This window comes from Hemicordylus capensis, chromosome 4 (genome assembly GCF_027244095.1).
Source record: "Hemicordylus capensis ecotype Gifberg chromosome 4, rHemCap1.1.pri, whole genome shotgun sequence".
Taxonomy (NCBI): domain Eukaryota; kingdom Metazoa; phylum Chordata; class Lepidosauria; order Squamata; family Cordylidae; genus Hemicordylus; species Hemicordylus capensis.
This window is the reverse complement of record NC_069660.1, coordinates 184,655,224-184,680,929: the sequence shown is the minus strand read 5'-3', so window position 1 is coordinate 184,680,929 and position 25,706 is coordinate 184,655,224. Positions and strand designations below refer to the sequence as shown.

At 42.2% G+C, this 25,706-nt stretch overlaps 1 protein-coding gene across 6 annotated transcripts in view; it reads left to right on the top strand.

The window, feature by feature from the left end:
• CTNND2 (catenin delta 2) overlaps positions 1 to 25,706 on the top strand; it is a 924,887-nt gene that overhangs the window by 855,415 nt on the left and 43,766 nt on the right. For 4 of the 6 annotated variants that reach the window (XM_053242882.1, XM_053242877.1, XM_053242879.1 and 1 more), the window contains one exon: positions 10,202 to 10,327. The exons of the other annotated variants lie outside the window; for them this stretch is intronic. In XM_053242882.1, coding sequence (XP_053098857.1) covers positions 10,202 to 10,327 — 126 coding nt within the window. The remainder of the gene's footprint in view (positions 1 to 10,201; positions 10,328 to 25,706) is intronic. 6 annotated transcript variants of the gene reach the window in all.

The following is a 25,706-nucleotide window of genomic DNA, read 5'->3' as shown; positions in this document are numbered from 1 at the left end:
CTCCTGAACGGGTCCTTAACAAATATTGCTCAGGTTTTGAAACTGAATCCAGAACGGAATCTGAATTAAAAAGTGAATGTGAAAGTGACTGTGTCCGATCCCCCAGGCTTTCCTCTGCCTCCACCGGTTGCCTTAGGACAATCAGAACAAAGGTTCCAAACATGGCGGACATTTACCCAGGAGTGCTTCTTGCCTCAGACCCACACTTTGATAGTGTTACTGCTCTCCTTGCCCCAGACTGGCTGCCTGCGTCACCGACTCCCCAGGCCCTTCCTGCAGTGCCTCCTCTCACATCTATAGAGACGGCCTCTACGATTGAAGTCCCGTCTCACACAAACATCTTGGCAACCAATGAGAGTGAAGGGCAGAGCCCCCCAGCATCCCCCCAACCTACAGCATCCCTATACTACCAATCCGCTAATTCAGTGGATTCACCATCTGTTCTGCAAGAGATGGGCACTGAGATACCCATGATCAGTGATGCTCAACATGAGAACATTGGCAAGTTGAACAACCAAGACAGCCCTCCTGGGACAGTGTGCATCCAAGTCCCTCCCGCTGATCTCCCTGCTGTGGGGATCCAGGCTCTTTCTGTAGTCCCAGAGGACATCAACACACAAGATATGGGTCCATGAACTTCCCCGACAAGTGTTGAGCCGAGCACCCAAGATAGTCTACCAGAGACTGAGAGCACTCAGCACTCTCCTACTGACCTTCCTGGACTGGATCCAGAGCAGTTGGCCGCTGGACGGAAGTGCGGAACCAACTAAGGGCAACACCGGTGTCCCCGGCGTCAGAGGGGCAGATACTGGAAGATACACCCCCATGGAGTCTCTCTGCTCCGACACCAGTTCACAGTCCAACCCAATGATATCCGGAAGATCAGCATAATATGGCCCTCCTCTCCTGGAATGTAGCTGGATGGGCCGCATCTGCAAGAAATGCCTGATTCACTGATTATCTGAATCACCATGACATCATCCTGATACAGGAATCATGGATGACGGAGGAAATATTACTTAACAGATTTCTCTCATTCTCAGTTAGGGCTGAGCCAGGGATGGGCCATGGAAGATCCAAAGGCAGTTTGGGGGTACTGGTTTCAACCACTCTACATGCAACAGCAAGATCTCTCCCACCATTCAAGCACTATGCTATGGCAATGTTAATCCAATTCTGTTTCTGCTCCTTGCTCGTAATTAATATCTCCCTTCAAACCCCAGCTTTGAACCATCTGGAGTGAATTGGAAACCTACGCTGCCGATTTCAACCTGTCTCACCCCGATGTGCTGATGGCCTTTGATGGGGACTTCAATGCTAGGTTGGGCCCTGATGATCACACTCTGTACACAAAACATCAGTGCCTCCCTCCCAACCTCAAGACTGATGGACTCCTTCTCAATCGAATTTCAAAGGACCAGAGGTCAAACTTTGCGGGACTCTGCTTGGCACAAACAGCTACTAAACTTAACATTTTCATCCTAAATGGCACTGTCAATGGCGATCAGCCAGGAGAATTTACCTATCTCTCAGGCTCAAGAATGAGTACTATATCAATTGCATAATCATCTCCAGGGATCCACTTCCTTTTGTTGAAAGCCTAGAGGTTGTTCCTAAATTTGACAGTGATCACCTTCCAGTCTTCCTTCAATTAAAGTATTTCACCCACTCAACCCACACTGAGGACCGCTATCAACCCCCAGTATCCTCGGCAGGGAGAGTCCTTTGCCGTGCCAAATGGACTCCCCAACTTAATCAAGTGATAACTGGGCTGCTTGCCTTGGAGCACATTCAGCATCTCCAGCTGGTCCTGATAACAGCTGAACCCCCTTGGATAGCTCTGGAGATTTACAGCATTCTAGTCTGTGTGCTTCGACAGCACCTAAAATGCAAAATTAATGCACACCTGTGACAGCGCCATCACCACGCCAAACCTTGGTTTGATAAAGAATGTGTTAACGCTTTAAAAAAAAAACTCTCACCACCTCCTACCAGGTCTATAAAGCCAGCAGTGGACCAATGGCAGCAAAGGACCTCCTTCAGCAGAAGAGGAGGTAGAAGCAGCTGGTGACATGTAAGAAAAAATAAGCCGTGAAAGACAACTGGACACAACTCATCCAGGCAGTCCGAACCAATGATTCAACTGCATTCAGCTCATCACCACATGCAGCCATAGCAACGGCATGACCCATATCGGTTGCCATATCCCCCCAGGGATTTGGGGAAAACACTTCTATGAACTCTACGAGGATTTTTCTGTAGAAGGCAGACACCCTGGGCAAGCTATAGAGGGCACAACTGCGTGGACACCAGTGACAACAACTGAGATCAAGAGCCTTGTCCCTTAACTAAGCCAGTGTGGTGCAGTGGTTAGAGTACTGGACTAGGACCGGGGAGACCCGAGTTCAAATCCCCATTCAGCCATGATACTAGCTGGGTGATTTTGGGTCAGTCACTTCTCTCTCAGCCTAACCTACTTCACAGGGTTGTTGTGAGGAGAAACTTAAGTATGTAGTACACCGCTCTGGGCTCCTTGGAGGAAGAGCGGGATATAAATGTATACTACTAATAATAATAACAACAACAACAACAACTGAGAACTGGGAAGGCCCCGGGGGAGGACCTGAATTCACCTAAGGCCATTAAAAATAATCTGGATTGGTGTGCCCCCTTTCTGGCCTTACTATTTACATTCATTGATACACATGGCCATAACCCCAAGGACTAGGGGACAGCAATTATCGTTCCCATTTTTTAAAAAGGCAGAAAGAATGATCCAGCCAATTACAGACCCATTAGCCTGCTCAACACAATTAGCAAGCTCTATGCAAGACATCAGCACTGGGAATTATGGGACTGGCTGGAGCAGGAAAATCTGCTGGTGTGGGAACAGGCTGGCTTCAGGGAAGGCTGATCTACAATCGATCAGTGCCTAGTACTTCAGCACCTAATTGAAAAATACTCTTCCTGCAACACAGCCTCCCTTTATGTAGCCTTCATTGACTTTAAAGTGGCTTTTGACTCTATCTCACGAGTTAAATTATGGGAGAAGCTAGAGGTCTCCTCAATTGACTGATAACTCTTATACTTAATACATATGCTTCACACCGCCACACCACTCAAGGTAAGGTACAACCCCCATGGACATCTCACAAGTGTCATCAATACATGAAAAAAGTATGCAGTCTTGTAAAGCAAAGCTGCATACTGGCCCCACTATTATTTAACTCTTACTTTAACACCATGGTGGGTGTTAACACCTAGATTTCCACCCCCCTAAACTTCCAGGAGTCAATCTATGCAGATGATGCAGCAGTACTCTCAAGGACTCCCATTGGCCTTAAACGTGCGTTCAGGGCCTTAGCACAGTATTGGCAAGAAGCAATACTGGCACATTGCTGGAACTTAATTATCATAAAACCAAAATTATGGCCTTTGGTAAAAGACCCAAGATCTGCAGTTGATCTATAGAAGGGCACAAGATTGAACAACTTCCTTGTTTTAAATACCTGGAGATAGTCCTGCACTCCACTGGCACTAGGAAGATACATGGGGACTATGCAGCATTAGCTGCACAGAGGAGTACCTCCACTATCCTTAAGTTTCTCCGGACAAGAGATGGCAATTATATACCCGCAGCGCTTAAATTGTATGAAGCCAAGCCGCTAGCACAGCTACTCTACGGTGCCCAGCTGGGCCCCTTCCCCAACTTTGCCCCATTGGAGCATGTGCAATAAAAGTGCCTAAGAGCAACCCTTCAAGTTTCAAGATGTGTCTCTAATGCCGCCTTGTGACTGGAGACAGGCTTGATGAAAGTGGAGGCAAGGGTCTGGATTACCATACAACTATTGGTTTAGACTTACTCTCTGACCCTTAGGCCTTGCCCCCCTAATGCTGAACGATGACTTCCAATCCAGCTGGAAACAGTCACTTATGACTAAAATATTGTCCCTGGGCCTATCCCCACCTCTTTTAGTTAACATGGGCTACAATCCGGCGAAGGCACTTAACAAACAATATATTACAGACACAGAACGACAATCTGATACAGGCAAGGCCCCGAACATGAAGGCCACATCACAGAAGGACTTAAGTATATTACCTCTCCTGTGGCATACCGAATGCAACTGGAAATCCCATAGCACAGGAGGGCATTCATGCTGGCGCGTTGCCATGTTCTTCCCTCAGCTATGCTTGAGGGACAATATAGGAAGATTCCACTCTCGGAACACCAATGCCCCTGCAACTCAGGGCAAGTAAAAACAACAGGGCATGTCCTCTTTCAGTGTTTGTATTACAGGGACATTCATGCCACCTTCATTCTACCATTATTACATAACTATCCTGATCATATGGACCAATTTTACCTCTTTACTGCTTTCTGATAGCAACCCCGCCACCACTTAAAGTGTTGCCAGGTTCTGCACAGCAGCAATTAAAATCCAGCAGATGATGACCTCCTGTTCATGCCCAGTGCACAACTTTATGGACTAACTAGAGCACACCTCTGCCTGCTGCCTCAGAGTGCTTCATGGCAGCCCAGCACTCCTACCATTCTATAGTCCCACAGCCTCTCATTTTTTTACCTTGGCCTAAATTGATAAAACTCTTACTATGTCTATAGTTGCTCTTGTATATGTCTCCACGTTTTGCATATAACTTTTTAACCCATTCTTGCTTCTCTCATTTATGTCTTTTTAATTATTGTTATGATGCCTTTTATAACTATTTGTACCCATCTTTTTACCATTATTAATTGCTGTTAACTGCAATTTTGCATGATTTTATATGCCTCATTTTTATATAACTTTTAATGCATTCTTGCTTCTCTCTTTTATGCCTTTTTAATGATGTTTTTATGATGCCTTTACAAATATTTTTACCCATTTTTACTATTATTAACTAGCGTTAACTGCAATTCTTAGATCTTAGTCATTAAAGGTCATTTAGTTTCCATTCTTCCTCTGTCTTAGACAGCCATAGTTTAATTTTAAATTTTAATTCTACTTCTGATTCTTATAGTCTTTTATCATAGTCTTTCATTATATGCTTGTATTGTGCACCCCTAGGCTTTTAATATCTACTTGTAATATGTAATCACCCCTTATACTTTATGCTGGTCTATGGCCATAATAAAGATTGATTGATTGAGTGATTGATTGATTGGTATATGGCTAAATCTCTCACATCGGAATCAGTGAAACTTACAAATGCTTCATGTAGGCTGGAACATACCCAGTGTTACACTACCAGTCAGCTGACTGATCAGATGGCTGTCTGTTGTTTGACCATGGTCAAATATTTCATGTCATCAAGAACACCCTTTTGCAAGTGGTAACCTACTTTTTTATTATTTGCATCATGGAGCTGTGTAATAATCCTTGTTTTGAAGTTAATGTTTGTTCTTCATTATACTGCTTTACCTAGATTATAGACCACAACAAAGTAGATTTTTTATCCTCAATTTATCCTCTTCTCTTTTGTTATGATCTACCTGGTTTATATAGAAGGGAAATTAGAGTTCATGCATTGTGCCACATACAGATTTGCTCTTTTTACTTTATATAATAAAGTAATAATAATAACTATTATTGATAATAATCTGCTATTGTTCTTCATCCGTGTATTCTGTGTTCATCTGGGGTTTCGCAAATTAATTAACCATGGCAAGTGTTTGTCCTCTTTCTTGCACATATGAGCCCCTGGTGGTGCAGTGGTAAAACTGCCGCCCTGTAACCAGAAGGTTACAAGTTCGATCCTGACCAGGGGCTCAAGGTTGACTCAGCCTTCCATCCTTCCGAGGTCGGTAAAATGAGTACCCAGAATGTTGGGGGGCAATATGCGAAATCACTGTAAACCGCTTAGAGAGCTTCCAGCTATAGAGCGGTATATAAATGTAAGTGCTATATGATGAATCCTTGCCCAGGACTCCAAAACTCAGTGTGACAGAGCTCCCTCCCCATGAACTTGGAGCTGGGATGGAGGAACAAGGAATCGTGTCTGACCTTATGCTGGGCTTCAGAGGTGTTCTAAGCCCCCACTCTCCGCCTAAGCTGAAGAGGTGGTATAGAGCACTATCCCACACCTTTGGCTGTGTTTCTGAAGTGCTCATGAGAAGCAGCATAAAAAATTAGTTCCCTCCTCTCTTCCAAGTTGAGGAGAGGCAGTGTTGTGGGAACCACACATTTATACTGTCTACTAAGGCTGGCCAAAATGTTTGGGCCCCTGTTTTTTGCCATTATATGAAAGGGTGCTGTGAAATGATGCAAAAAGGGCACTAATCCCATTTGTTTTTCTTGTGAGCTGCCTTGTGACACCTTTGTACCTAAAAGGTGGGATATCAAATCTATTAACTTACCAAACAAACATAAACAAACAAACAAATACATACATATAAAACTGGCAGAGCTAAGTCTATCAAATTGCCTTAAGACTTTGAGTAACAGAGCTGATTACTCTGCCCTTTCTTGCTTGATTCCATCTGAGATGAATTCTCAAATTTAAAAAAAAGGGGGGGGAGAAACTAATGTTTGCTTTTAAAGGAAAATACATCTATTTATAGTTTTAAATTATTAATTGCATTTTTATATTTCAATAAAAAACTTTCCAACCAGTTGTTCCAAAGATGGCTTCAAATAAATCAAATATAAAAACAAAGCAGAAACAGCTAAAAATACGATGCAACCAACAGTACAAGACACTAATGGCCCAAGAGCAGCAATAAAATATTTTAAAATTTTATTTCCAGATGCTAAGTAAGTAAATTTATTACGGTCCTTAGACCAGCTTAACCTTTAAAATAATACATTTATAATTTACAAAATATTCAAATTGCTAATACAAGCTCTACGAAGTTTGAATGCAACAAAACTTGGCCACATTTATAGAAGTAACAGATTTAAAATTTGGCAGCAATAAATCCAAGTGAAATTGATCCATATGGCCAGGATGATTCTTTAAGAGAGGAGCAATAAACTTAATACGAGCATCCCTATAAAATTGACAATACAGAATGACATGAACAACTGACTCTATATCTCCTGAGCCACAAGGGCAATGACACAATGCGTATGGAACTCGTTTATATTTCCCGTCTAGGGAGTGCAGAGGGAAGGGCATTCAAATGAGCAAGGGTAAATGCTCTCCTAAACTTAGGTAAAAACATTTGATCTAAATATTCAGTTGGTGGCTGAAGTTTTGAGAGCCTATATAGATTCCCCTTGGAGGAACACACTACTCCTGCAAATCTATGTCCAATAGTCATTGCCTAACAAAACATATCGCCTGATCTAAACCCCTCCCTATAAGGTTTTCTTGGAACATGCTCAGTTGATGCAATTTCGTTTTCAGAGCTATTTCCCATTTAGATGTAAAACAGTCAATTAATACTAAAGGCGCTAAACCGACTGGGAAGGAAACCAAATGCAGCCAGAATTTGATTATACAAAACCAGATTTTAATTTTCAAGGTGGTAACCCCAACCTCTCTACGAGGAGCCACGTTAGCTGTGCCTCTGGGGGCGTGAAGGATGGCCCTTAAGAATTTAGTGCTAATAAAATACTAAGTAAATACATTCTGGCCAGATTCCCAAATTCTTATTGAAATAAATTTTTCAAATTTTCTTTTAAAAGAGAGAATTGAGTTGACCTAATGGATTTCACTAGGGAGGGGGTTACACTTTATGAGTGCTACTAAGAATACAATGAGGCTATTCTCATGAGCGAGCAAAACCAGGCTAAGGGGGCCCAGCCCAGTTTTGCTTGCTCATTTGTCAGTGCAGCCACAGTGGACACACTCTGGGGAGGGTGGGGGAGGGGGATCCCAGAAATGCACTGTGCACTTGTATGGTGCATTACTGGGGCTGCAGGGGGTGGGGCACCGGGCAGCACTTCCCTGTGCTCGACCCCCAGAGCTGCCAGGCATGGCAAGGCACAGGAGAGCTGCGGGAGAGCTGGCGCTCGTCAGGGCAGCCGATCAACCCACCCAACGACGGGTGAGTGCTCATCTGCGGGGAGGGTCAGGCAAACCCACTCTCCCCACAAACCGCCAAAGAAGCTCCTCTCACCGATCATGAGAAGAGCTTCCTTGACTGTTTCCCCAACTGATCTAATGTCCAGTAATAAAAGGGCGTCGAGTAAGGCCTCCTAGTGAACAACACATAGGAAAGTTCATATGGGGGGAGATGCTCCAGAACTTATCCTGGGGCCAAGCTTCTTCTTATTTCAAAGGTTACGCATTTTGAATTGTGTTCATAAACAAATTGGAAGTCAGTGCAGGTCTTACACCCCAGTTATAAAGTCCCCACCAGCTTATATTTGCTAATAGGCCCTCTGCCCAATTTTGAACTACCTGAAGTTTCCAAATGGTCTTCAAAGGCATCTTCATGTAGGGAACATTGTAATAATCCAGCTTGGAGCTTAACAAGGTACATTTCACGGAGGCCAGATTACCCTTCTCCAGAATCAGCCACAGCTAGTATTCTGTTCTAGTTGCTAAAAATTATTCCTAACCACAGATGCCATCTGGGATTCTGGGCGCAGAATCAGATCTAGGAGCAACTCCAGATTGTGGTAGAACAGTAATCCCCCAGCACCACCTTCTGGGCACACTCTGGCAGGTGGAAGTGGGGTTACCGCATGGGGCCCAAGACACCCAACCTAGCCAGATAATCCAGATGGATACCATGAACAATATTACTGAAAGCTGCTGAGAAATCTAGGCGCATCAGCAGGGTGCTGCCCCTGCCTACCTTCCAGCATAGGTTGTCTACCAGGACAACCAAGGCAATCCAACTCCCAAAACATGTCCTAAATCATACTGATAGGAATTTAGAAGATAATCAGTTTAATTCAGAAGCTCTGTCGTTGCAGTGCCAGCACAATTTCAGTCACCATGCTCATAAATGGTATATTTGAGATTTGGGATAGACCAGAATGTTTATTAATATGATTCTCTCTTTCCAGAATAGCTCCAATTAGTCTTTCATCCTTACAAACAATTTTAATAGGCAAAATTATCCTCTGTGCCAGACTATTTGTATCCTTTAAGTCTTACAAAAAGGACTTATGGCCGAGTGAAGAAATGGTACATACTTATTCATAACACTGAGACCCCTTTACATGTACTCCTTGTGGTACAGTTGCTGCTGCTTCTGTGGATGATCCCCTGCTACTAGAATCAAATGTAAAGTCTTCCATTCATGTGTTTTCTCAGCGGATATGGTTGTCATATCACTCAAGAGAAACCTGGCTAGTACATCACTTGTGTGGTATGGTCACAAGATCTGCTGAGTAACCACATGAATAGAGGGCTTTAAATGACTAGTAAGAGGACCTTCTCTGTGGAGCTCCACCTGTGCTCTCCCTAGGAAGGTGTGCCTGGTGCCAAGTTTGTATTCATTTAAGCACAAGGTGAAAACTTTGCTCAGGCTTTTTAGTGTATTTTCTTTTTACTGGCTTATTGTATTTATTTCTGCTGATTCTATTTTTATTGGCCGACATCCTGACTAAGCATATACCTGTACATAGGGAAGAAGTGCCCTTTCTGAGGAGAGCTTCCTGAACTCTAGTGCCTATCACACAAGGGAGTGGTGATTTTCACTAATCTCTCCTTCCCCCATGAGCGTCCTGTGCCACCTGAAAATCTGTCCCTGAGAGTCACACATCCCTTTGTTTGAGTGGCACCAGCCACTTCTATCGGATGGATACCTGCATGATAGGCGCTACCTATTCCACCCCCTCTAATGTGTCACAGAGTTCAGGGAGCTCTCCTAGTAGGGATGCTTCTCTCTGGCACACAGGTGTGCACTTAGGTTATCGGCCATTGTTGCTGTGTTTGAGTTGGTATTTATTATTGTTGTCGGCTTTGTTCCATTTGTTCATAAAAAGAACAATTTTATTCCAATATGTCTACTCATACTAATTTTAAGTATTGCTCAGGCATAAGTGATTTTGAAAGTGCGCTTTGGTATACATAAGGTTTAGGGCAGGCTGAAATTGCATTTTTTTCTGATTTAGAACAGGAGTTAATTTGTAGCAATGTGATTTATTTTTGTCTGTAATTTAAAACTTGTAGTTCTACAAAGAATATGTGGCCTAGATCCCATATTTGTATATCAATGTAAAAAAAACTAATCAAAATAAATGATGAAATTGAATGATTGATTGACTGATTGATTGACTGACTGATTGATTTATGGCAGCGTGTGGCCCCAGACTTCAGAGTGGCTGAGGACAGAGGATTTTCACCTACCCATCATTCTGAGTCATGGCACGCTCAGCATACCCTCTCCCAGAACCAAGAAACCAGAATCTATTCCCAAACCCAGGTATTCTGGCTGTCAGTTGACCAGTTTTGATTTGTGATTATTTAATTTTATTTATTTATTTATTTGATTGCATACTTACTTATTCTAAATTCTAAATGCCGCCAACTAGTCAACAATGCCTCTCTTAGCAGCTAACAAACCAAATATTAACACATTCAAAACATTATATTTTGTTGAATGCATACTTAGATTTGCATTTGTGAGAGCATTTGAGAATTTGTTTAAATATCCATATTAAGCAAAGTACTCAGTGCAGTGCTTAGAGTATATCTTAACCTCCGTTTCATTATCATCCAAATCTTCTTCTCCATGCCCATGTGGGCAGAGAAATTCACAGTCCTCACACTATTGTTTAGTGATAATGAGGCAAATTTATCATTGTTGGGAGATTGTACAAAAGGAAATGGATTGCACTTAGTTTATTTGGTTTTGTTTATACAATCTCCACGTTTATTTCATTTGTAGATTTCTGTCTTCAAGAATTTGCTTTTGACTAAAAGTTTTATGTTCACAGAGAAATTTTTGTAGTTGCACACTTTGTTTTGTGGACCTATTTTTTCCCCTTTCAATCACGTGATGTGGAACAAAATTATTGATAGGCTCATACTTTATTAGCAAAGATAGTGAAGATATGGCTGGTGTACTATAGTAGCTAACAGTGTCAGCTGGGAAGCCTCCAGTTTAAATCTCACCTCAGCCATGAACTCACTAGTGCCGAATTCAGACATAACAGGAAACCGGAGGTCCCTGCACCACTGGTTTCCTTGGATGCACATCTGAATTTGGGGAACTGGAGTTGAAGGTGAGATGGGACCTGCAGTTTCCCTCCCCAAACTGGGCACTGCCAACTCCGGTTCTGCAGTGCCAGAGTTGCATCCAAACACTGGTACCACAGTTTCAGCCCCACAGAGCCAGAGTTGAGGGAGGAAAAGCTCCTCCCTCCCTCCAGCCTTATTGGCTGTGCTGGCTTTCCTTCTGTTAAGAAGGAAGCCCAGAGAGCCAGCTCTCCCGCCTTCCTGCACTCGTGGACTGCAGAGAGGCAGCTCTCCTGCACGTCTGAATTAAGGGAACCAGAGTTGAAGGCAAGAAGGGATCCGCAGTTTCCCTCCTTGAACTCTTTGGTTCAGAGTGGAGTTTGGGCGCCTCCAACTCTGGTTCTGTAGCACCAGCATAGTAGTAGTAGTAATATAATAAACTTTATTTGTTAGCTGCCCCATAACAAATTGTTCTCTGGGCGGCTCACAGCAGAGGATTAAAACATACAATAAATGCAAATAGCACATTAAATCATAACAGACAAAAAAGAAGAAAAGAAAATACAAAATACAATACAATACATGAGTTAAAAACTCATTTTGAAATTAGTAAACATCAGATCAAATCTGAAAACCAAAAATTTAAAAGGCCTGGGTGTACAAAAAGGTCATCTAAAAGAGCAAAGTGTCAAAGCCAAGCAAACCTCGCTGGGGAGGCTATTCCATAAACGGGGTGGAACCACCGAAGAGGCCCTCTCCTGGTAGGCACCCGCGTCACCTTGTTTGGCAGAGGCACCTGGAGGAGGGCCTCCGAAGAAGATCTTAATGTTTGGGTAGGGGCATATGGGGCAAGCCACTATACCCAAATTCTGGCACCACAGTTTCGGCTCCACTGAGCCAGAGTTGAGGGAAGGAAGCCCATACAGCCAGCTCCCCCGCTTCTCTGCAGTCTTGCTGACAGCAGGGAGGCAGGTATCCCACACATCCAAAAGAGCACGGGACGTGGAACTGCAGGTCCATTGGACTCACGGTTCCTCCTTACATCTGAAAGGGTCCTAGGTGATCACAGCTGAACCTGCAACTATCTCTGCACTTCAGCCACATCATCTGCAATACAGGAATAATATGGAATTACCTGGTCCGGGCACAGAGCATCTGCACCTCTAGTTTGCCGCAGCCATTTTCTCTCTCTCGCCCCCCCCGCGCTTATTTTCCTGACCAGCCGGCCAGCCACTCAGCTGGCCACCTCCGCCTGCCAGACCGCCACCTTCTCCAGCCCACCAACTCCCACCAGCAGCCTCTTTATCCTACCCACTGCTTCCACCAGCTAGCCCACTACCTCTTCCATCCTGCCGCCAGCCACCATCGCTGTTTTCTCCTCTGCCTCTGTCACTATCCGGGCAGCTGCTTGCGAACTCTCGCGAGAGCTGCCACACATGGGATTAGTGATGGGTATGCCTTAGAGAAATATATATAATGAAGATATGGGAATAATGTTGCTGTCCTACTTTACAGATTTGTTTTAAAGATTCCTAAGATAATATGTGCAGAGCACTTTTAAGTTTGAAATTTTCTCAGTAAATACTACATGATATATTAATGTTGAGCAGCATCCAGACTCATGATGCCCTTGCATTTTTAATCTATCCATTTTATTACATGTATATACCACCAAATCATAAATTTCAAGGTAGTTTACAACCCAACAAAAAACAGTTAAAACTATTAAAATCTACTAAGATCCTGGCTAAAAAGATCTGTTTTTAAGGCTTTATTGAAGGTAATCAAAGGTGTTATACGTCTATAGCATGTTTCATAGCTCTGGAGTGGCTACACAGAAAGCCTGACCCTAAGTCACTGCCAGACAAGCTGGTGGTAACGACAGGTGGACTTCCCTGGGTGATTTTAGTAAGCAGTAGAGGTCATGCAGAAGAGGGAATTAAAATGTTGCCCACAAACAACCATCTTTTCCATCCCCCCTCCTCTGCTGCCCCAAGCTTGTGTCCCTGAAGATTCGGCAGCCCTCAGGGACATCTTTTCAGGGGACAGCTGGAGCAGCAGAGGGAAAGGGGAATCAGGAAACGTGCATGCAAAAAATTCAAGCACGAGGGCAGAATTAGTCTGCATGCTGCTTATTATTAGAATCAAGAGTCTAAAACAGCCTAAAAAAATTTCCTCTAAAGATATTTGGTATTTTTTTGCTTCCATTTGCTATTTATTAGTCTTCTTTTTTTGATAATTAAAGTGCAAAATCCACTCCCATAAACTGAAGCTCCTTTCCCCCCCATTTCATATATCTGCACTGCAGAATTTGATTTTAAAAATGTCATTAGACAGAGTCTGTTTTAAATATGTATATTTGACCAGCTGTGCCATAATGCACGTAGTAAATTTTGCAATGACTTTGTTGCCAACTGCCTCTTCCCAGGGTGTTACCGTTTTCAAGTGAGTTGCCCTCAGCCTGCCATTTCTGTAGTTTTAAGGAGGATTTTGAGAATGAATTACCTGGTAGATGCCTACCAACTACAATTCTCAAACCATTCTAAGCTCTTTTTTAAGCAGACATCAGATGCTTTCTCCCCTGGAATCAGGAAAGTACTCGTAATGTTTGGAGTCATGGGTGTGAGATTCACATGCTAGTTAAGAAGAGATAAAACACATGCCCAGAAGCCTAAACGAATGTCTTTAATTAGCAAAAGCAGTATATACTTCACTGAGATTGAGGTCAGGAAATGAGGGCTCTTCAAGATGCCACCACAGTCAGAAGTGAGCTGGTCGTGACCAGGAATAGAACTTTTGCTGTGGTGGCCCCTTGATTTCAGAATTCTCTTTCATTAGGAGTTGCAGATTCATGTGACTGGTTCTTTGAGAGAGGTTATAAAGATGTTTTTATTTAGATAGCCATTTAGATCATTCTGAACTATTGTGTAATTTTTCTTTGTAACTGTAATGTTTTGTATTATATTTTTAATTGTTTATTGTAACCATATCATCATCTTACATTCACATCATCTTACATCAAAGTGAATATGCATTTGTAGATTCGTACAAAGTGAATGTACATCATCTAACATTTTTAAATAGATTAGGAGTCTCATATATAGCAGAATCAGATGGTTGGTGCTGCCAGCTTTGACATTTGGTTGGGTGTTTCTTCCCCTCCCTTTTCTGGGGGGAGGGGTGAAAAAGAGATTAATTCAATTTCTCTTTTCTCCTCCTTTCCTTTTGGTAAGAGGGAAGAGGATACTTGGATTTGATAGCTGATATCCAGAGCAAGGGAGCATGGTTGCTCCTATTATGAGCTAACCTCTGCACTTTCTGAAGCACAGGCGGTTTTGCATCCTTGCAAGAGCACAAATACTTTTCAGAGGTTACCCTTGTTCCGGAAACATTTTGCTAGAGCAGAAACACAAGCAACATGTTTCCGGAGCGTAGATGAGCTCTGAAAGTATTTGCAAGGATGCTAATGTTAGGAGTGCCTGCACTCCCATGCTCTGGATGTCAGCTAGTGTCCTTGTGTCCGAAAATAAGAAAATAGTGATCCAAAATAGACAGCACCAGCTATATACTGGCTGGCAGGGCACATCCTCAATGTATGTACAGAGAAGTATGGAGGCAGTCAACAGCTGGATGTGAATATTTCAGAGCTGAGTCAGGGAGTCCATTCTTATAAAGAAATGGATGACAAAACATGATACACTTTTCCTTTCCTGGTATGAACGACATTAAGTACCATTTTTATCTGACTCCTAAGGCATATTAAATGATAGGATTTTTACATATTGTTACCAGTTTTGAAATCTAAATTGAAATCGTAACGCACAAACTAGTTGTGTTTTTTTTAAGTAAGAATGCTGGATTTTAAAAACTTAATTCTTCTAGTTCCAGCAAGTCCTGCTAATTAGTACTTTGGTTCTCAATATGACTTGTTAGTTGTATATGTTTTATTCATTGTGAGCTATATTCAGTCCTCACCAAAGAATGTTCCCATTGATTTGGCTGTAATGAGAACAGCTCTCAGTGGTTTTGTGTTAAATTATCAGATATACAGCCCACATCATAGTGTACATAATGAATTCAAAATGGAACAATGCCATAAGTTCACTCTGAACATTCTGTATGGCAACAGAGATATATCTCAGTACAAAGAATAATGTGTATTGATCTGTCTTTTAAGTATAGAGATATGAAACCTATAGTTCTATTGTCATTTCACTATGTTTAATTATTCCTTTGTTTGCTGGGACTACATTGTTTGAGTGGTTTTAATTGTGCTATATCATAATGCAGGAAAGTGAAAATATATAGTTTGTCTGGTTGCCTTCTCAGTACCTTTTTCTTGTTAAAAAAAAACAAAAAACCTTCAAAATGGAAACATAGCAAAACCTGATTCGTCTGTACATATGCATCAGGATGGAGAAAGTCACAGAGCCTGCAATAAAAATAACTGATTAATGCAAACATATTCAGAATATCAAATGGGAGTGACTGCACAAATATCAACTTTGCATGACTACACATTTGAAAAGTAAATATGGTAATTGGCTCCTCATCTTTTGCAGAGAAGGGTTACTAGGGGCCCCCTAGAAAAATGGCTTGGCAGTGGATAAGGGAAATGTTTGTTCATTCTCTGTTTGTTTTTTTAAGCCAATTAATGGTCTTGAACTTCAATGGGACTAAATCAGAATCAGTTCCAAGAGTTCAATTTAACAAGGTTATTATTTGGGCTGATAATCTTTCTAAACCTTATGTCTAAAAGTTCAGATGCAGAATACATAATTATTCTTATGTTTCTCCAAATGATAATTCTGTCAGTCCTCCTGAATTCTTATTATTTCAAATGACAATACTAGAAAACAATGAGATCACTGTATCATGTTATCACTTTTGAACATTTATCAGTGTTGATTTCTTTTTGTGTCATTCAGTATTTTTTCCATTTGGCTCATTATTCACCTGCTTTAGGTGAATTACAAAGAGATGCTACGAGTGGCAAACCTATAGCATTATTGTTCAAGTGGCACAGGCAACAGGTGCTCATGGCACAGCTGAACTAGAGTCGAAAGGTCCATGGCCCTCAGGCCAGTCTGGTCTACACCTAACACTCCTGCACTCCTTTCCAGCATTGTAGTGCTGACTGGCTAGGTAGAGTAGAGGCAGAACCACAGCAAGGCAGAGCAGAGAGGGCTGCAAATATGCTCTGATGCACCCTAGTGTGCCACTCTCATTTTTTACTTGACTTGTGGCACATCATGACCCAGCCACGCAAATGGCAAGGGAGCATGCGCAGCAGCCTACAAAATAGCCGTCGCTATTGGGGAAAGAGCCAGAATGGCCCCAAAATGGGCCCAAACAACCTTGGCAGGACCGGGGGAGGCCAGCAGGGGGAGAGGGAGATGAAGGAGACCTCCGGCAGCCATGCCAGCATCCCCCGAGGCCACCAGACCTGCAGTGCTGTGGCAGTGAGTAAAAAAAAGTGTTGTTTTTTTTAGTTTAGAATCCCCCAGACAGCTGGGGGAGGGGGTTCCGCTCAAGGTCAAGCCAAACCGGGCTTGGTCCGGCTTGAGGGTGAGCCCTCAAGCCAGCCCAGTTTGATGGCAAACCAGCTTGACCTCAAGCCGGTTTGCACAACCTTTTTGAGCTTATCAAGTGATCAGGAAACTGTGCTTATGTTTGTGTAAAGTGGCCCTGTGCCTTGCTTTCATATACCAATTTGAGTTCAATTGACTGTGACATAAACCCTTCCAGTACAGAACAGGAGCTCTTTTTGATGATGGCTAGAATCCCCAAAAAGTTACTGGTGTACAAGCTTCATTCAAATAGGTTGCCTGCATACAGGGTTGGAAGCTTGTGCCAACATGCAGATTATGATAATATCTGGGTGATCTCACCAGGAGCTTTCATAGAGGGCTGTGCAATCTTCAGGGGCATATTTTCAGCTGCCATGGAGGGCCTCCTGGTGAAGGGGAGGATGTAAAAAATTGCTGCTTCCCTAGTGCACTGATGAAATTAGTTTGGAAGTGCTGTTAGGCTGCTCTCTTCACTGAATCGGCGCTTCCTTGCTCTGAATGTCAGCCACTATATCTTAATTTCTTCTCAAATAAACATTTAAAAACCTGAAGTAAATTATGTTCTATGTAAAAAGAGAGTGCACTGTAAGTCAGTTACACCACTGTGTGGTGCAGGTCAGTTAAAAAGTAACCACCCTGTCTTTCTTGGAGACCGAGAGCCTCAAAGTCTGATAAAAATTATATTATTTAGAATTTCCCAATGTACTGAACATCCTCTAATTCACTTGCACAGGAGGTTTTGAACATTATACAATAATGGAAGCCACAGCATTTATTCTGCCTGCTTACATGTGGATTTAGGAGCACAACAAATTTTGGTGAGCTTTTCGTAGCTTGGTTATCAAAGGGTGCACACAGTAAAAGTAGCTTCTTTTGATCTTTCTGTAAAGAAAGACAGACAGAATTCTCTGTACAGTGTGGTTCCAGAGTCTGGGTAATTGACTGGCAACCTTCCTTTTGAAGTTATTTAACAAGGTCTCAAAACTTGCTCAAGGCTAGAGACAGAGTCAGAGGTGTCTGAAGGGCTTGTGTCGGTCAAGGCTACAGTAACTTCCTAGTCTAGGTGATGTGCTTTTGCATAAGGTTTCCCATGCTCATTAGGCATGAGCTTTAAAATATTACAATTGCTCCATAATATGCCAGCCCAGGCCTTTCTGCAACGATAGGATTTATAGTGCCTATCGTTTGCACTACAAGTGCTTCATCCTATGAGCTTGCACTACACAGTGCTTCATCCTATGAGCAAGTGCAGCCAAACTGCAGAGTGAAGGACTGCTACATATGCAACCTGTTCAGTCCACCTACCCCTTTTTCACAAAGGATGGACCACAGAAGTAGAATCTACTTAAGCAGATATACCCCAGTTCTTGTTGAAGGTCTAACATGTGCTGGCCTTGTGAGAGCCAACCCTATGTATAAAAGGAAAACACCCCTTTGCTAGTGCCATGGTATACCTTTGGTAAGACCAGAGAGGTATCATTTTGTCATTCCAGTCATACTCTGTGTTCCGAGAGATGAAGCAGTGTTGCTTTCATGATATCGTTTCCAGCTCCCTTTGCTAATATTCCCCCACTGTGCTACAATAAAGCCAGGCATAATGCCTAGTTATTCTCTGTTCTTTGGGGAAATTAAACAAAGTGACCGGTGCATGCAGTTAGAGAACATAAATTCTGCCAGAAACATCTGAGTGAGTCAATGATAAGCTAGTACTTCAGCTCTTTCATATTCAGTGTAATCTAGTTACACACTTGTTCGAGAAACAGCTGTGGGAATAATGGCTTATTAGTTTTCTTGCTCTGAATATTGTAGAGGGAAGAAGAGTTGGCGGCTGTTACCTGCATACAGATATAGAAGCTTTTTGTTGTCCTATGGCTGCATGCTTTAATTGATTTAATCAGCAAGTGAATCAACTAAAACTTTAATTATAGATTAAACATTTCCCCTCAAATTAAGTGGTGCTGCATTGTATGCCACATAAATTCTCTTGCTCTCTCCACCATTGGTCAATATTTGGCCTTTCTTCTAACAGTGAGTGGTAACTTGTTTAACATACTAGATTTTCAATAACCGCACCTATATCTTGGATTTGGTAGCATTCAAAGTTATTACATGTGAACTGATTAATTAATTTGGTTAAATCGATTAAAAAAATCTTTAAGAGCTCTGCTTTATTACCTCTGATGTAGACTAGAGTTTAAATTTAATGAGAAATTCCCATAAGGAAAGCTATTCCATTTAACAAAAGCTAATCATTAATTGCTGAGAATGATGTGAAGATATACATAAGGTGCCAATATAGGACAGCCAATTATTGCAACTTCTTATGAAGTTGAAGCCATGAATAACTTTTTGAAGCCATAACAAGATGGTTTCTGAGGCCTAGCTTAAACATGATGTCAGTCATATAAAAGAAACTTAGCCATGAGAGGTTCCTTATGGCCAGCTCCAAATGTACACCATGTCACCAATATATTGCACACCTGGACCATGGATTCCTGGTATGCAAACACTGTGGTTGACATGCTGTGCTGTGCAGTGTCAGCATCTCTGACCTGCCGGGGCTGCTGTACACATAAAAGGCAGCCCTGTGTCATGCTATTCCCATAGTTTCCAATGGAAATAGTGCTATGCAACTGCATGCAAACTGTTTAAGTAATTGCACAAGTGTGTTCTTGTGTGCCATTTATGGTGTGCAGCAGCCTCGGTGGATTGGAAATGCTGATGTTGCGTTGTGCAGTATGCCAGCCTGTATGTATAGAAACTGCAACTTGATTTTTATATCGATTGTGTGTGACCTCACATGAAATCTGCGAGTTACATGAATGTAAAACCTCAGCATCACTTTTAAATCACTTCTAAATTACTTTTCCTTGAAAAGCAAGTTTCATAAACACCAAAATACTAATATTCTCACCTCTGATAAGTAAGCCACAAATTATGATAGCCTGTTGGCATTAATTGAAGTTGTAGATTCCTACAGTTCTTACTGAGTTGTGTTTTGAATCATATGCACGTCCCTTTATTTTTGTCAGCCCGACTTCAAGTATTGTGAAGGTGTTTACACAGAATGGATTTTTAAAAAATAGTTTGATTTTTATGTGGCAAGACCAAATTGCTAACCTTTCAGTTCTTTATTTACTTGTTCTGTTTTTTCCCGTATATTCCCAAAATGGGCAATAAAATAGGGCCAATGCATACATCCATGCCCTAGCTCATAACGACTGAAGCATTGGTAGGTAGGTAAAACTGTGAATGAGCCACAATACTGTAGACCTAAACAGCATCAGTAGAGCTTTATATCACCACAAACACATTGGTTTTTAGTGGAGTCACTGTACATATATCCAGCAGAGTGGTGTATTTGCTGCCCCAAGTATTTGTGAGCAATGTTCAGTAGCATATTTTGCAACATGCAATGCTGCTGTGTGTTGTCTGATAATTCAACAATTACAGTAAACTCTGATACCCTCCACATGTTGCTTCATCCACATTTTCTTCAGACAGTTTTTCAAACACACTTGAAACAGGTTTCAAGGTTCCTTAGGAGTATGAGTAGGTTTATAAGCAACCTGCATGAAATGAACTATTTTGAAAAATGCCTACATAATTTGATGGCAGTGCTTTTAAAGGGCTTATTATTTAGCTCGCTATATAACATCAACAATGTGAATAATGAGCCCTGTTCTGTCTGAGATTCTGTCCTTCATGCTTTGTCTCACACGCTCTTCCCTTTTCTTACAGCTATGTTATTCATTAGAATAACATCCTTGTCATCCTTGCATTCACAACACAGGAAATCAATAATTAATTATGGATAGGTAAAGCAGTACCTGACTTGCTTTTGAAACCTCTCTAACCACACATTAGAAAGAAGTGATTGGATAGCTCTTCAGAAGTGTCCACTTAAGTGAATTATGTAAGCCCACTTGTGGACCTGGGGCATAGAGCAAGTGCACATTCACTGCACCAAATTCTGTTCTTCTCTTGACCTTCTAGTGTTCTGCTGAACAGCTGATGATCAAAGCCTAGTCTTGAATCCTGTGTATGCCCTTGCAAACCATCTCAGCTAGCTGAAAAAAGGAGCAGTTCCATCCATTTACTTCACTGTTTCAAGTTGACTTCCCTGTATCCTCTAAGACTATTATTTATTAAACACAATTTTATTAAACCCCTGCTAACTTGAAAAAGAGGCTCCTTTTAACGTGGTGATTCTCTTTATTTAGCCAGGGGAGAGTAACTGGCCCTCTCCACCCCCAGCACAGTACCTCCAGTGACTGTTGCTGATGTCTATCATGTTTCTTTTTAGATTGTGAGCTTTTTGGGGACAGGGATCCATCTTATTTATTTATTAGTTCTCTGTGTCAACCGCCTGGAGCCATTTTTGAAAGGGTAGTATAGAAATCAAATGAATGAATGAATTTTATATCACCCCATACGCAAGTCCCTGGGCGGTTCATAATCTAAAAACACAAAACACAATTAAAACCGTTTAAAATGCAGATAAAAGCTCTAAAATGTAAAACTTTATAACTATAAACTAAAAGCCTGACTAAACATGGGTGTTTTCAGGTCCTTCTTTAAAACATCCAAAGAACGGGAGCTATCCACTCAATGGTCCCTAAGGTGGTTGTAACAGCTTTGCTTGACCTTGTATCCCTATCCAGTGGTGGCTCCTGTGTAGGGGCAAAGTGGGCACAGCCACGCTAAAGATCTCTACCTGCAGCTGTCATGTTGCTCACCTATACATGGCCGGCATCATTTTGAGTTCAGTAACATATGCATCCACTTTATCTCTCAAGACTGGTGAGTGGTAGTAGTATTGAAAGAAGAGATCTTCAGCATAAATTCTTTGGTCAGGTCTGTGATCTATAAGGCTTAATTTTCAAATCTGATAAGAGTAAATGTTGCATAGGATTGCAGTCAATTCTATACACTTTTCAAGAAAAGCCTTAATGAATTAATGGAGGCTTACTCCCAAGTAACTGTTGTGTGCATAGGATTACAGCCTGAGGGCATATCCCAGAAATGTTTATATTGTGAGAGAGGAAGAAAAAACTTGCATTTAAAAAACAAAAAAGTATGCATTGATGTATGTGTGAGAAGAAAGGAAACAAGTAGGTTCTCTGTGTGCTGGTGGGGGCAGATACCTTGCAGCATTTTCAAGCAGTGTGGAAAATGCAGCTAAACTGCAAATAGGTGCTCAAGAATCCAACCCCCAAACTCCAATTTCAGGTGGTCTTCTAAGCCTAGTACTGCATGGGGAGAAGAGGACTAAGATTACAAGGAGGGGGGGAAATGGAGACAATGCTGATAGAATGGATGGAGCTATTGAGGGGAAGAATAGGCATGGGGACGAGAGACAGAGAGAGCTCATTGCTACTTTCCACAGCTGATCTATTCAGCTGAACTAATAATAAACTAGCTGGGCCGGGTGCAGACCATCTGCGCATCTAGTTTGCCTCAGCTTTTTTCTTCCCCCCCCCCACACACGCCTGCCTGCCAGTGGTGTTTATTTTTCGTCAGCCAGCCAGCCACCTGCCGTCTCAGCCTGCTACTCCCCTCCCGCCCAGCCCAGCACCTCCCACCGGTGACCACCTTCTATTGCCGGCCAGCCAGCCAGCCCATCACTTCCTCCAGCCCACCACCACAGTTCCTCCCGACGGCTGGGCGGCCCACCTCCTCCTCCAGACCACCACTGCACTTCCTCTTGGCGGCCAGTCAGCCAGCCTTCCACCTCCAGCCCATCGCCATGCTTCCTCCTGCTGGCCAGCTGGCTGGCCCACCACTTCCTCCAGCCCGCCACTACACTTCCTCCCAGCGGCTGGCCAGCCCACCCTCCGGCCACCCGCCCAGCTGCCATCACTGTTTCCTTCCCCGTTGCTATCCTGGGAGCTGCTTGTGAACTCTCACGAGAGCTGCCACACATGGGATTAGTACCGTTTAGGAGAATTGTATATAGATAGATAAGAAGATAAAGCAGAGTATGGCAACCACATGCAAGAAAGTAACAGTTGTATTTAACCTAACAGAGTTTGATAAAGGATACTGGAAATTTATCTTCACTCCTTAAATGACACTACACTGTGTTAATACTACTTTCCTTTTTATTTGATACAGTATTTTCCAGCTATTTAGGTTCAGAATCATTTCTAATGATCAGCCTCTGGCTTGTGCCACTCACCCAAAAGCTGCTGGTGAAAGTGGCATATTCACATGAGCAGTGTAGTATCAGAGCCACAAGCTCATATGAGTTCACCACTCCTAAGAATCACAACTTGTAATTTTCTAGTTCATGGAAGGAAAGCTGCATTCTTGTATGAATTTTCTGTTCTGATGTTATACTGCTCTCACAGGTAGACTATTTGCATGAGCAATTATTTGCTAGAAGTTGATGATGGGAACCTACCTTTGAGTATTATATACCAACTGTTATTTCATACATATGATTGCCATACTCTGTTTTATTTTTTTATTTATTATTAGATCAGCTGCATAGTCACTTATCTGTTTTATCTCAGGAAAAACAGAGCTTCTCTGATCTAATTCTTAGTCATTTGCAATGTCATTGCCCCTGTATAAACTCTGTGGGCTGTGAGATCTGTCTAGGAAACTCATCTTAAGTGGTCCTAACCTATTGGCAGGATATTTAAATTTTCACCGTTCACTAAGCCAAGCAGAAGAATGCATATCAAGCTATGTGACAGCACAATTAATCATGAAGCATTCATTAGTAAGCAACCATGATCAGAAAATAAAAGGTGGGATGTGACGTAATAGGGAAAACAAGACCCCTTCACCCCAATGAATCTTGAACATCTTATTAACTTCATTCAATAATGCTCAGAAATATTAAGGGACTAAGCCATTATGCAAACTCTACCTGGCTCTTAAATGCATATAAAACTAGACAAGGATTCTACATGTCACTTGTAAACCTACTGAGTGACCTTGATTTTAAAGGGGTAATATTTTTCTCTCCTTTTTTGGTTCTCAATTGATTTCAGGCTATAGAGACAACTCTCTACTCTTAAATTCATTTGTGGAATTGCAGTATCTTGAAACAGGGCCTGCCTTTTACTGTGGTTATTCAGTGCATATAGAAGAGCAGGCTTTGCTGAAGGAGAACTAGCATAGCTTCTACAAGGGCAAGTCTTACCTCACTATCCTTTTGGAGTTCTTTGAGGCATGTGGATAAAGATGATCTGGTCGACATAGTATATTTGGACTTATAACAAGCTTTTGACAAAGTTCCCCACCAAAGGCTCTTGAGTAAACTTAGCAGTCATGGGACAAGGGGACAGGTTCTTGTGTGGTTTGGTAACTGGTTGAAGGACAGGAAACAGAGGGTAGGAATAAATTGAGAATTGTCACAATGGAGGGAAGTAAGACGTGGGATCCCCCAGGGATCTGTACTGGGACCAGTGCTCTTTCACTTATTCATAAATTATCTAGAAGTTGGGGTAAGTAGCAAAGTTGCCAAATTTGCAGATGGCACTAGACTGTGTAGAGTAGTGAAATCTAAAACAGATTGTGAGGAGCTCCAAAAGGATATTTCCAAACTGGGTGAGTGGGCGACAAAATGCAGTTCATTGTAAGCAAGTGTAAAGTGATGCATATTGGGGCCAAAAAAAAACAACCCAACTTTATTTACACACAAATGAGATCTGAGCTGTCAGTGACTGACCAGGAGAAAGATCTTGGGGTTGTGGTGGATAACTCATTGTAAGTGTTGAGTGAGTGTTCAGTAGCTGTGAAAAAGGCAAATTCCATGCTAGGGATCCTTAGAAGAGGATTGAAAATAAAAACGCTAATATTATAATGCCCTTATACAAATCTATGGTGTGGCCACATTTGGATTATTGAATACAGTCCTGGTCACCATATTTTAAGGAAGACATTGTAGAACTGGAAAAGATGCAGAAGAGGGCAACCAAGATGACCAGGGTCCAGGAGCATCTTTCTTATGAGGCAAGGCTACAGCGTCTGGGGCTTTTTTAGTTTGGAAAGGAGGCAACTACATGATAGAGGTGTATAAAATTATGCATAGAACAGAGAGAGTGAACAGAGAGAAATTTTACTCCATCTCTCACAACACTCGGATGAGGGGTTATCCCATGAAACATATGGCCAGGCAATTTAGGACTAGCAGAAGGAATTATCTGCCACACAATGTGGTGATGGCCACTAGTTTGAATGACTTTAAAAGGGGCTTAGACAAATTCATGGAGAACAGGTCTATCAAATGGCTACTAGTCTGGTGACTATAGGCCAGCCTCAGAGGCAAGATGCCTCTGAATACACAGCACATAGTTAATCTATGGAATTCTCTGCCACGGGATGTGGTGATGGCCACTAGTTTGGATGGCTTTAAAAGGGGCTTAGACAAATTCATGGAGGACAGATCTATCAATGGCTAGTAGTCTGGTGGTTATAGGCCAGCCTCAGAGGCAAGATGCCTTTGAATACCAATTGCAGGGGGGCAACAGCAGGAGAGAGGGCATGCCCTAACCTCTTGCCTGTGGGCTTCTCAGAGGCATCTGGTGGGCCACTGTGTGAAACTGGATGCTGGACTCCATAGGCTTTCGGTCTGATCCAGCAAGGCTGCTATTATGTTCATGCTTCAGAGGGATGCCCCCCCTATACTGTTAGTACTTGCAGGTCCAACTATAAATTATCACATACAAGTAATAGCATTTGCAATGTCCTTCAGGATACAGTTCAACAAAACTACTCCTAAAGAACAGGAAGGGGCTTTGGGGATGTCAGAGAACACCCAGTGTTCTTCAGGCAAAGATGAATAGCACAATCCCTTTCAATTTTGCTTTTTTTCCCCTTTTGTAAAAAAGAGAGCTCCTGAATGAGCTATAAATAAGAACCAAAAGAGCCACAATAGGTGTTAGGTTCAGTCCCACCGAGTCATTCTTGTTTACAGATCCACCTAAAATTCAGATCACATCTCCTGCCATACTTCAGATAGCAATACAGAGTGTAGGGTAACTATGGGCTAAGAAGGGGAGTGCAAATGATAAGCACTGGTAGACTAATTTTTACCTT